Below are 13480 nucleotides of genomic sequence, written 5' to 3' on the forward strand. Positions count from 1 at the left end.
TATTTGGATTTTTGACCACCTTTTTAATTGGCTGACAATCTCTTAGCCATTTGCCAGGTATAACTCCGAGTCATTTAGAACAAAAATCAACGACTGCTCATGATTTGTGAACAAGGAATAATTTAAGAAATGTTACACCAAGGATATACTAGAAGTATCAAGCTACCACGAATTGATCTCTCTGTTATGATAGGTAGGTAAGACGAGAGCCTCACTGTGGACTTTATCGAGGAAGTCTAAAGAAAATAATATGCATAGGAAAAAAGCATTAATTCAATGTCGAACAAAAACGTCACAGCTGTATTTGGACTCACGTCCTACAAAGCGAGCAGAAGCTCAGTGTTATGTCATTATCGTGATCCATTATCCCAAACGTCATAGGTGAAGGAAAATATAAGTAAATCGCACAGTGGCAAAAATCATATGATAACTCTTGTATCTTTCTTTTTTCTAAGCGGCCACGTGGAATGTTTCGATTCAGTTTTACTATCGTGCATGCAGAATTACTCTTAGAAATGGAGCTTTTTTTATTAGTCTTATTATTCCGTCATGCCCGAAGTGCTTACACCATGATTCCTTTTTTCAATAAATCGCGATGAATGCCTCTTACCGTAATTTAAATCCTTCTATGGATTTGTTTAATGAATAGCCTCCTGTCCTTCATTTAAGTGAGTCCTCATTCTTAGGCACGTTTTGATTGGTGAATGACAACAGCTTCTTCAAACATGGTCCATTACAAATGCAATTTTAGTCGTTTGTTTTTCTTCGCTTTAGCATAACTTCATGGCTATTTCCACTAGTGTTTAGCGGCCCAAAATCTTGAGGGTGCGGCGTTACTTGGTGCGCCGACATTCCCCCGTTAACTATGAGCCTCTTGAATACAACTTCAATCAGACCCCGTGGATCCGAACCCTTAAAACTTTATGTGGTATTCGGATTCCTTGTTACTGTGTTCGCTTCTAATTCCAAAGGTAAGTACGTTTACGAATATATAATCTTCAAAAATTAAACATCGAAATTACTAATAATTGGATGGATTTTTCTGAAGTGAAAACTCGTCACATAAAGGTCAGGCAACAGTGAGTTAGCATCATTGGATCCTCCAAGTCGTAATGGAAATAATACTTTATTCATACCAAGCCTTTAAAGTTTTAAACTGAGCTGTTTTCTTAAACACGATTTAAATGGCTTTTCCTCCTAGAAGCTGCTAAATCGATGCTTGTCGACTTCAAATATACAAGTTAGTGAATAATTGAATCCGGCTGGGAAAAATTTCAGTTTTCAGTCCTCCGTTTCTGATTTACATTCAGGTAAACCCGGTTGAACTAAATACGCTTTGCCGCTATGATTGTATTAGTTCACAGAAGTTCAAAGGTTACTCATTTTGGCTGAGTAAGCTTACATTCATACTTGCTGTCACGTTAAACCAGTTTCAGAAACTGGAGACCAATCAGTATCGACACAGAGCATTACAGAATTTAATGTCGGTACATGTTGGTAATCAAGTGAGACTATCAAGGCCCACTCGCAATCAATTTTCTTTGCTTTTGATGCGCAGGAGAATGAAATGAAGACCCCAAAAACTTAGTACTTGATGAGTGGTTCTCCACCTCAGTTACTCATTTCTCTAAGGGTGATATGTATGTCTGATCTCCCGTTTTTCTGCCCGTTTGCTGGATAGCGTATTGATATTGCTGGTAGAGGTTCCATATTAAGCCCTAATTAAAAGCATGGTATTCAAGAAAAGTTACCAAAATAATTCGTCATTCTTGATTACTTCTTGCTCACCTCAAAGACGACGATGTCGACCCTCCGATGTTGCCATTCCCTCTTCCCAGACGTACTCCAGGGTTCGTTTTCAATGGTGGAAAATCTAACGCTGCGATTCACTTATCAGCATTTCTTGATCTCACTTGTGCTGACTCGAAGCGAGTTTGGCCTATGATTAAGAAACTTGCCAACAAGTATGGACCAACGAAGATTCGTCTGACAGTTCATTTCTTCGCCCTCGCGTACTTTGACAACGCCTTCAGGGCTTTAAAGGTAACATTAGACAGCGTCGAGGTCTTCCATATTTTGCCTTTACGTCCAAAGGCTTCGGAAATTTGTTTGCAAACGCCCTCTTCAAGGGTACGCTATTTGAAATTTCGAGATGATCACATAGAAACCTCACGACAGTCACTAGATTTCTGAGCAGCGCTTCCACTTGGCTACATACACTTCAATTTCACAAGTCAACTTCGTTGGCCTTTCAACCGTTACTATAGCTTCTCCTACCCCTACCCCTGTATTAAGTATTAGGGATTCTTTGGCATCTTTTTTCTTCCTTATTCCCCTTTAGTACCGTGAGTCCTTTTATAGAGCCTAATATTTGCAACCACCAGTTTGTATTAACTCCAAAGAGGCGTGGTCATAATGGGAAAGGGAGGGGCTGGAAGGAATGAGAGGAAAAATTGAACTTTTAAACGCGTCTTTAAAGTAATTCCCGGTTTTACACAAGACAGTTCATTGAGCATAACACTGAGTGCTATGTCGAAATTTGTCGGTTAGGTCGCCATTTTTCAGGCTTCAAGTCAAGTAGGTCTTGCTTCAACTTTGACATGGCATGCACCCTGTTTACACTTTATTTCACAGAGTGTGTTCACAGTGGCAGCCTACAATTCGTCTTTACTGTTCCCATGGGTGGATGATGTTTTCAAAAACCAAGATCAGCTCAAGAATTCGGCGAGGACCTCGACAATGAGCCCAGAGGATATTGTACAGTAAGAGATCAGTCAAGCAAGTGTATTTCCACGAGTTTGTTTTCGGCTTTTAAGAGCATTCGGTGTCCATTCCCCTTGGTAAAAACAAAATGTCTCTTAGGATGCAGGAGTGGAAGAAGAAGTCCACCAATGATGATGTTGACTAGCGTCTTGCTAAAGAATACAAGAGGGCCCTTCTCATTGACAAAGAGAAAGTCGTCCGCACTTTATGACCCCAACTCTCTTCCCCCCCCCCCCCCCCTTCCGCTCCTGTTGAAATTGTAATTGACTAAACGGTATCAATAACTGTCTGGTTTTGATAACTCGATTATGTTTTGTGCCTCACAACATATATGTTCATTGTATCCTTCTATCAGTTTAAGATGAAAACTTGTGTTATTCAAATTGCCAGAGTTATCACGCAGATGGCAAAAAGAGCTGGCATTCTCTCAAGGGTGATGAGTGACGGACTAAGAAGTCATGACATCGAGTACGAGGCACGCATGGCTTGGAAATTCGCTTGCTCTAGTAAGCTAATTAGGTGAAGAGCCCCCTTAAGGGGTAGTAAAACATCAGGTGCGGTTATAAGAAAAACTTTACCTGTGGTAGATGACCCTTTTAACATACGAAACTGCATTAAGTGAGCATGACGAGCATTTCCCGAGATAACTTTGCTGCGATTAATACATATACACATCTGCAGCCGGGTTTGAGACTCTTTACCCTTCGGCGCGCGATTTCGTCGTCGATTTTATTGTGTATGGTCGCAAGCAAATACAGCAGGGGGAAAAAACAAAGAGCAATAGTGCTCAGCTATCTATTGCTGGGAATTTACAGTTCACAAGATCAGGCATCATGGGTAAGTTTCTACGTGTATTTTCCACAGAGGCAGTGATGGGAACACCTACGTTCTTTTTAAATGACGTATTTATTGGAGGTGATGCCTCATCAAACTGGAGTGAAAAACAATGGAATGGGATGATTGACAAAATTTTGACGTAAGTAAGTACGTCCATTGATACCTAGTCACTCTCTTCTAACCCAAAGACCCAAGAATTTATCAAAAGTATCAAATCGGGTACTTATGTCAATTTCTGCACGGTTACATGAGGGAGAGAATTGAGGAGTAGCTAACGATTTTTCATTAAGCGTGTATGCAAATCCTCAATATTTTAAACCCATCAAGCACCAAACTGCACATGTAATCAATCTTTTATGTCTCATCAAACTTCCATTGAACTATTAATTTTTTAATCGTTTCATGGAAATAACTTTTTGTTCTTTCATAGTGGACTGAATTGAAGTTGACATCTTGGCACGTCGACAGCTGCCATAATGAACTTAAAGTCTGCGATCGTTTGAATGTCGAGTGTGGTTCTTCGTTGGCTGAATTAAGAGGGAACAGATCTGGTTTGCTGGGGCATAAATATCAGTGACTTGTTGCAAATTCCCTTCCTTGCAATGCTTGACATCCCAACATTGTTTCACGATTGATTAGTCTTGAACCAGTGGTATTTTCGACTTTGTTTGTTTGTATTCACTATTAGCGAACCGTTTTGGAGTCCGTTGTCAGTTTCGTTATGTAAGTTACATTGTAATGCATTATAAGCTCTCATAGAAGTTAATTAAAATGCCACCATTCCTTTATTTTTCTTTCCTTTAATCTGACCCTGGGCTGTAACAACTCGTTTAGTTTTGAGGGGCTCCTAAGAAAATATAATCAAACGGAACTTTTGATAGACCCACATTTCGACCAGCACGACTAGTTTTCTTCAGGGCCGGCGCTGTAATGGATACAAATTTTCATACCTAGCCTGACAAATTCCTTATATCTCATACAAGTACTTGAACGAGCACCAATGTAAAATGTTGTTTTGAGAGAATAGGCCATGCAAAGCTGTTTTTTTGGTACAGCCTGTAAACGGTGTTCCACTTCTCTTTGGGTGGTTGGCCCCAAGATCTTAGTAAGCACGCACTAGCCTCGTCGCAGCGTAAACGTTCCGCCGTCAGCCTAAGTACACCGCTGAACCACGATGAGGCACCTCAAAAGAGCTGGGGACCATCAACCCTTTAACCCTTATATCAGTATGCATATTCTCCATACTGTTCTCTATACATTTCCCATTTCCTAAGGTACTGACAAGGAGGATTTGTTTTACAGTCAAGAGGTGATAATTTTCTTTATTCTCGTGACCTTCGTGTTTGATTCAGGGGTGATATTGTAAGGAGAAATTAGATAATTGTTTCTCCTAGGGGGTTAAAGGGCTAAGTTGTTAGACGCTCCAACTTCCTCACGCAGAGCTTGGCTAGTTCTCTGGTCAGTAAATCGTTTGTTGAGGGAGCCTCCAGTTCCCTTTTAACAAGGTTCCAGGGAGAGTGTAATGATTTAAAAGAACTAAAAAACTCTTTAACACTGAAAAAAGAGGCTGGCGAAGCCACTCACAAAAGTAATTTCGGAACAGATTGAACTTGTTAGTTACAAGACAAATCTTGATAATTTTATTCACTGGTCCATCATTTTTTGTCGACAAAATCCCATTTCAGGTCTCTGAGGCGGATTTCAGGCCGGCCGGGGGGACCGGAAGTGCCTTTAAAGCGCTAAGGTCTAGAGGTCCTCAGAGAGACATAGTCCCGTACACCCACAATCACTAGAACCCAATTATCCCATACTTCCCTTTTTCTCAGATTTTTATTATAACTTCCATGATGATATTAGTGTTTCATAAATACACAGTTCGTTGATAATTGGAAAGCAGGTCTTTCTGTTTCCGTAATTCTTTTCTAATTTGGTGCTTATATTCAATAGCAGTCCCGACCCGCCTTTTCAAATGCAAATCTCGACAGCAGCCATTTTAAAACTGTATTGATGAAGACACATCACTCGCATGTTTGCAACTTAAGTACAGCCGACAAGAGAAACGCGGTTTACTTTTAAGAGCGACACGAGTTTGAGGGACCTTTTCAATGGAGTGTAGAGGTACAGTTCTTTTGACCTTGGTGTAACCTAGTGCAACAACTTGAAGATGACCAACGGGAGGTTGTGTTGAACATGCCGGGCATCATGAGGAAACATTTTTCTTTAAAATGTACACCTCTTTCGCACATAGAACAATGCGATCACTAAGAAAATCACGATCGGTTTGAGTTCGTTCTATAGATTTGAATATAATCTATTCCAGCGCCGCCTTCTCCTAATTTCAATTACGATCATTTTTACATCAACTCAGCGCAAAAATTGTTGTCTCTGGGCTGCTGTTAACTGTCTCTTAATTTTCGGCAAGAAACTAGACAGAACTTATCGAGAAACTAAACTCACTCAATGTCATATTCGCCTTTAACTGCAATTATAAGAAAAATCTTTTTCTGCCCAAAATTAACGCATTTCACACGTACAAAAGATGTGGTTAAATTGAAAAGGAGACGAACCTCGCACCCATTTCAACCAACGTGGTCCACCATAAAAATTGCAGAGATAAAAATTAGCAGGAATGATTGAAATGAAAGTAAAAAAGACAATTGAGGCGGGTTTAACGGTACGGTCACGTTAATTAACATATAACCAAGGAATTAATTCTTAGTTAAATTAATAACATAAATATCATTACTATTTCGCGGACAGTGAGCCCCACTAAAACTTGACTGTGGAAAAACACGCATCACTACTTTATTTTTATTTGGTTCAAGTATCAGCCATAGTGATCGGTTCGTGAATTCAGTTTTCTTCGAGCCTCTAAGTAAAGACACGCCGTTTAGTTGTGTTGCAACGTACCAACAGGTCATGGCTTGGTGTCGCTATTGTATTTAATTGCGATGCAGCACATTGGCGGCAAACATTTGTTTTGATGCTCTGCTCAGTGTGTTGTGCTCGCTTCACACCTGTCTCTTCCGCTTATGTTGCGCAACTTCGTATTCACATTTTCCTGATACTTAAACTTAAGGCACGTTCAGTCAGTATCACTTTCCTCAGTACTTGAAAATTTGAGATTATGCACAAAACTGACCGTTTAAGTTTCCACCTTCCAGCTTTATCACGTTAAATCGTAAAAGCGAACTCTACAATGTTAGTTATTTTTACCCACGTTTTGAGTATGAAATGCGCGATTGAAACGGGAAGTGGATAGACATCACGGCTCCTTCTATTCAAATGCCTAAATACGTGGATGACAATTTGGATTGAAGGTAACTAAGTGAAGAGAGAGTATAGATATGGGAATGTATTTTCTTTTCTTGAGATGTCAACAGACCATAGATACTTCATCAAATGATTGTCACTCTCTGAAAGGTTATCAGTAATTTGTAATCCTTAGAAAATTTCTGAAGTCCCCATCTTTCTATATATTACATCAATCACCTATGATTCTAACTCTGTATTTCAATATTTCGTATGTTACCCTTTGCATAATTATCAACATTTCTAAGACATATCAAAGTCACCCTAGTTTCACGAACTACACAGAATTGGCCCTGGATGATTATCGTCTACTTAAAATTTTTCATTCAAAATTTTTTTCTCTTTTCTCGTAACGAGCAGTTTAAGTGCATAGCGCCATGTGGAATTTCTAAAAATTTACTTCGTAATACATTCAAGACCAGTCAAGAGAGAAGACTGTCATTTACATATACAATCACAAACGCTATTCGAAGCTGCGAAATGGTGTTTCGCAACACGTGACGTTTCTAAGCATGCTTCTCTGGCGCGATATTTCTCCGGCGCGAGTGGCCTTGCGGCTTTCAATTAAGAAATCATCCATTTACATAGCAAGTCACGGAGTTAGTTTTTTATATCTCATTCTTACTATTTTTCATTTTTCCTTGCAACAATCACTTAAACCTTTTACAACTCGAGAGTATTTCACCAAGTTAACGAAGCAGTCGTCATAGTAGAGTCACAAAAAGACAAAATTTTTAGTGGTTATTCATTAACGACTCCTCCCTTATAATTTTTAATTAGAGAAAGAAACAATCGATTTCAAAAAGAGCCTTTTATTAGCTTTGTTGAGCCACGAGGAAAACATCACGCTATTGTCTGTGTCCCTTGTCTAACTTCACGCACACTTGGTAAGAATCATTGCGCAAGACTTACTAGATAGCCCGTCGAGTGGTTTCTCATTTTAGTGCGTGACAGCTTTTGGCTCAGTCCTTAGTTTACCGAAAACTTAGAAAAGTTCAAGTTAACCCTGAAAAAAAAGAAGAAAAAAAAAGGAAAAATTTTTCACAACAACAACACGTTTCTTGTTTAATCCCAAATATGCAAGCGCCATATTATCGAAGGCACCAGTTACTTCAAGCCTTGGTGGTACTATCACCTTCAGTCGAAGCTCTGGAGGCTGTCTTATTATGAAGATGAAGGCAGTCAAGTTAAAACTGTTGGGGCACAGACCACGAACCCTGCAGAGTGATAAGTAGCTTTTGCAAGCGTCTCCCCGGCAGGAGAACGTCACGGTAATTGTCGGGATCTTCGGAAGTCACCAAAAATTACACAGCAGCACCATTAAAATAATAATAATTATAAAAGTGATAATAATAAAAAAAGGAATTCTCGGACAGAAACGCTAAGTTATAGTTTTATTGACAGTGCATGTCTAACCATCTTAAAACTCAAAAGTTAAAATAACAGTGAGACTCAGTTAGACTCTTTCAAGGCCAATTGGAAAACATGTGGGCCTCCAAACTAAACAAGGACACATGTTTTATTGGCACTAATTGTTTGCCAGAAAGCTTTTCCAAAGTCTACCGTGGACTCAAGCGAACCAGTGCCAGCTTCAAAAGATTTTTTTAATTGGAGTATTAACTTTTTTCTATAATTCAGTGTTTGTGTAAAACAGTTGGAGACTACAGCTGGAAAGAAATTCTCCAGTTAGCAATAGAACTGGTTTAATAGTAGTCGATCGCTCTGACGAAGGGCCACCGCTCGAAACGTCAGCTTTTAAACTCTTTACGGGGGCCAGTTTACGTTATCAACTCAGTTGATAAAACTTAATTACCCTGTTGTACTCTCCCACCAACGCAACATCACAGTTTCTTTAGAAACTTACCCCCTTTATTCACTTGGTTTAATAGTAGGCTGCCGGTTATTAGATGAGTACAATCATTCGACTGTTTCATAAAATAGCTGGAGTTAATTTGAATTGTGACCAGATTTTGCTAAATAATATGGCCCCTACATCTTCTCCTGCAGGAAAAATCTAGTCAACAGCGATCACGTTTGACTTGAATGCAAAAATTTGATAAATCGTTCACAGCGAAATTTTCGAATGAACTTCTCAATTACCATTAATAACATTTATTTAACAAAACAGATGAGTTTTGCAGTGATGTATTGTATTTAAACACTCCGTAAAATGGAACTGTTTTTACACCATTGAACAATCCATTTCTCTCTTCTCTTTGGTTTCATTATTTTTAGTGGAGTTTGTTACAAACTTGCTTGGCAAAACAAGACACTACACTCATCACAACAAGAATGAATCCATTCACTACAATGCAACTAAAAAATAGTTTCATTTCACCTACACTTTTAACCTCAGCTGCTTAAAAATTGATAACAATGAAAAAGATTTATTAGACATTACGTGTTTTATAACCTCATCGCAATCAAGAACAGTTACTTCCTCTGTGAGTAAATTAATAAAACTTTATTCCTCATTTTCAGTTAAGTGATCAGTTCTACTTGATGAAAGACTCGTCATCATATATTGCCCTGAAAGGCAAAAGACTCTTTAACGAGGAGTAAAAAAGCAAAAGGAGTGGAACAGAGTCGAAAGGTAGAGACCAAGAAATCTGTACGATCAGAGACATTGAACTAAAAATTAAGAGAGATAAAAACCAACTAGAGACAAGGATCAGAACAAGACATGAACATCAAGTAAATCCCACGCTGGAGTCTGAGGATTGGGGGCAAACAACAAACCACTTAAAGGAGTATCATTCAATATTGGACCTTAGTTCTCGATTTTTCCTAGCAAAACTTAAACGATGGTTTTTTAAGACCATTCGGAAACAGGATTTTTTGTCAAACTCCAGGGTATATGGATTGCACACCTGTCCATCATTTAACGAACTTAATTGCTTTTAGTAAAAGCAATTGCACATAACTAAGAAACACTGATTCAGTTGCAATATATTGGCTTTGAGAAACAATGTTGTTCACTAATGTGTAGCAAATATATTTCCTTCAAATCCTGATGCATTTTTCAAATAAACAAAGCCCCTCCAAAAGCCCGGAAGACAATCCTGATTAAACCAATTTTACTAACCAACTGAAAATCGAAGTCCTCAGATTTCGTTTGTTTATGTTTTTTGTAATATTCCTGACCGAAGATTTACAGCTTTTAAGGTACCAGTGCCGCCTCTATAATTACCACGTGGCGAAAGAGGCATCAAAGACACTATCGCATCAGCTGTTCTGATGGATCATTTTAATTTTAGTCTTGACTAGGACACTGCAATACTACAGAATTAAACAATATATAATTCTCGTTGCTTCTTCAGTCTAGTCTTGTACGGGGTTCATTTCAACATCTCTTAGTTATTTCCACACAGCTGTTTAGCTATGTACAGGAGGCGGGTCACCCGTGAAGCTTCGTGTCTTGTGGAATGCTGGCTCTTCACAACAGGGCTGTGATGAAATTTTTATATTGTTTTGGTGCCAGAATCTTTACGTTTATTGTTTTTTTTTTTCTGAGATAAGAATCATTTCTGCCAACAGGCAGAATAAACTTACTACCTTGGTTGCATGAAACTGGGGAAAAAAACAGGAATTTTAAAAGGGAAAGTGGCCTTAATGTCCAGCTAGACATCTCTCCCTTTGAAGCCTTTCCTAGTAGCCTTACGACAGGTAAACTGTTGTTTCCGGAAGGTGTCCAAGCTGTCCTTACTTATTAGATTGTTTTTTTAAATGTTTACTTGTGAGGCATTTTTGCTGCAGGGCAAATGTATATCATTTGTCATATTATTTCAAAGGAAAGTTGTTTGGCACCTTTTGGTTAAATCAATCTTTCAAAATTTTGTCATATTATTTCAAAGGAAAGTTGTTTGGCACCTTTTGGTTAAATCAACCTTCCAAAATTTCAGTAATTATTCGTAACGTTTGCTCCAATAGTAATCACCTTGTTAGCCTTCAATATGTCCAGCGTTAGCCTCAAACATTCCTTGATATTCAGGTGCAATGTTTGGGAAACAATAACAGATCTTTTTTCCAATACTGCGTCAACCTAGGAATAGGTCACGCACACTTAAATTTAAGACTGTTTTCCTTTACACTCAACATAACGTCCTTCGGGCTTCTATGTCAAAGTTGTAACCTTCATATTTCAGACTCACTCCATAGGAAATAATAGAATTTTCCGCTCGGTTGGTTAATTTCGCAATAAAATTTCAAAATCTTTCCGTAATATTTTCAGCTTATTTCCTAGCATTACCACCTTACCGTCGCTATTCGATGACTCACGTAATGTCATGTTGTTCTAAGACAGTGCAATGTGCCTTTTACAATAGCAAAATTCCGCGGATCATCACAAGAAGAGGTCGATTCATTCATTTTTACCCCAACTAATGCATGAAAAGTTTTGCAAATGGTTCAATCTTCTTAACCAGTTAATGTTTGTATTTAACAACATGTTGCAGTTTCTAGCATTACATTTTTCGAGACTTCTAAAAATTTTGTAAGAATAAACCTGAAATACCTCTTGAAACTACCTGAGCAAATTCTGGTTACAATAACAAACACGAACTTGCTATTTAATACTAGGGATCGTTTAAAGATGATAAACATTACATTTAATTCGCTGACCAGCGACAGAGCGTTCAGTTCGAAGAGCATCAGCCACAGCTTAAAAAACCAATTATCCACAAAGACTGTCTGAACTTTCGACAATAACTCTTCGTGTTTGTGATCGTTGTTTGTCCTCTTGAAGCAAGCTCTTCGGAGCTTTCTTACGCAAATGCGTTTCCAAGTTCAGATTTTTTCCCTTGAACTTGCCCGCTTGATGGGCACAAGTTTCAGTTACAGTTACAAGCTCTGTTTCGCGCTTTTCAAACCATGGCAGTTTGGCAGTGTGACCCCGTCTCTTCACATCAGGAGTGTTAACTTTGTTTGTAGACTCGAAGGCCTCTCTAACCGGGGAAGGAAGGTTTCTGGTTATAATTCAGTCCCTTCTGTGCTCAATCGCGGTAATGATAGCACATAAACGGACGCTAAAAGTGCTTTCAGACGTACAACCGAGCTCAGACTTAGTGTTCTGGATAAATAAGGCCATGATTTCTCCAATAATTTTAAAGAAACGAAGATTCAGTACATCATAGAGAAACAAGTCCCTACAACATTATTCAAGTTCCGGCAAGCGATAATTTCTGCTAACCAATGTACACTGTCATATACATTTCAGAACAAAGACCAACAAACTCGATTCAAAAGTAACTGCAAACATACCAGCCAAGATCCACATAGACATTTACAAACACAATGTATCCCCAACCGGCCTTCTTTGAACAAAACACCGGTCTTAGCGTTAGATGATCTCCACGATAAAAGGTGAGATAAAACCCGTGTCGACCATGACGCCATCACATGACTGCTGTCTGCCTTATTCCATTAAACAAAGAGGTCTTATACACGAAGGGCTTGGTAAAGAGCATGGCTTCGTTCCCTCTAGACGACTGTCTAAGACTTCCAGTAAACAAGTCAATTTGGGTAGAGTTAACTCTTCATAACGGACGCGGCCCAGAAACAAAAAGACCCCGGCCTTTACCACTGAATTGGTCCCATCCTGGAGTTTGTTGCAACCGCCACGGAAATGTGAGAGATCCACCGCCTCTTGGCGTAACAATTCCAATTGCTGCAGCTCCGTACCTGACAATAAATAGAGGCATTTCTCCCCGATGCATCAACCATTCCTATGTCTGTCTATAATTTTTCTTTAAGTTCTTTTATAAAATAGTTAGACTTGTGATCTTTTAAAGTAAATCTGCGAGTGGCCGTCAGTGAAGATTAAAATGGGTGCCAATAGTTTTTATTGCAACAAAGATTGGGCTCTCATCATCCTAAAACTGGAAAGGCCATAGACTCCTTGCATTAGGAAATTACTGTCTAGGAGCAGCACTTTCCTTTAACGATTTTGCTTAATGCGGTTTCACATTGGGATTTTGTGCTCCAGCATCAGTTGTGTAATTTCTTGTTCGCTCTATCTTTCTTGGTAAAATCTGATCGATATCATTGATGTACAGTTCTTCAAAGAGAAGAGATGAACGAAGTCACAGGAATTCTTGCACAGAAGTTACTTTGCCAGCCAATCAAAGGTAACTTGAACTAAAGATGAAACAGCCTGTAAGTAGACTGTGAAGAGTATTGACGTTACTTTAAAATGGAGTACAAATGTGCTTGAGAAACTCACGTTACCTGAGCGTTTAATGTCGAAGCCATCTCTTCTTGTAGTTACAACCGCGCCGGCTTAGTTTAAAACAAGAGCTTTCTGGCAAGACCCGAGCTAAGGCCTGAGGGCAAATTTTACTGTTAATGCTTATTTTGATAAAAAAAAAAAAGATAATAACACTAGGAACATTCACAGAAAAAAAGAGCAAAGTAGACATAATATTCCACCGAATAATTATGTTAACTAATGACTTCAGTGAGGCACCAACTACTCATAGACTGCTGCATATGAGGAATGGCTCAGAGATATCTTTTCCTTTTGTGTGAAAACATTCATTCTACAATTAATACTAATCTGAGAATGTATATT

The 13480-nt window shown here is 38.8% G+C and overlaps 1 protein-coding gene and 2 long non-coding RNA genes across 4 annotated transcripts; 2 read left to right on the top strand and 1 right to left on the bottom strand.

Annotated features, from left to right (window-relative positions):
- Nucleotides 1-792: 792 nt before the first annotated feature.
- On the top strand, nucleotides 793-4295 carry LOC131771319 (uncharacterized). Of its 2 annotated transcripts, none has more exons than XM_059087090.2 (6): nucleotides 793-971; nucleotides 1796-2043; nucleotides 2635-2762; nucleotides 3154-3269; nucleotides 3628-3743; nucleotides 4031-4295. In XM_059087090.2, exons 1-5 carry the CDS (start codon nucleotides 866-868, stop codon nucleotides 3741-3743), a joined length of 714 nt encoding a protein of 237 aa, XP_058943073.2. In that variant the 5' UTR covers nucleotides 793-865; the 3' UTR covers nucleotides 4031-4295. The 2 variants fall into 2 exon arrangements, with proteins under 2 accessions (XP_058943073.2, XP_058943072.2); XM_059087089.2 differs by having other exon boundaries at nucleotides 3628-3739.
- A 2268-nt stretch (nucleotides 4296-6563) lies between these two features.
- Nucleotides 6564-9849, top strand: LOC131771312 (uncharacterized). Its single transcript, XR_009339178.1, has 2 exons — nucleotides 6564-6920; nucleotides 9394-9849. It is a non-coding gene; the product is annotated as an uncharacterized lncRNA (long non-coding RNA).
- Nucleotides 9850-11323: 1474 nt separating this feature from the next.
- Nucleotides 11324-13189, bottom strand: LOC131771309 (uncharacterized). The gene is made up of 2 exons (XR_010716735.1): nucleotides 13138-13189; nucleotides 11324-13074 (listed from the first exon to the last, which is right to left on the bottom strand). It is a non-coding gene; the product is annotated as an uncharacterized lncRNA (long non-coding RNA).
- Nucleotides 13190-13480: the final 291 nt, after the last annotated feature.

Source organism: Pocillopora verrucosa, chromosome 2 (genome assembly GCF_036669915.1).
Source record: "Pocillopora verrucosa isolate sample1 chromosome 2, ASM3666991v2, whole genome shotgun sequence".
Taxonomy (NCBI): Eukaryota; Metazoa; Cnidaria; class Anthozoa; order Scleractinia; family Pocilloporidae; genus Pocillopora; species Pocillopora verrucosa.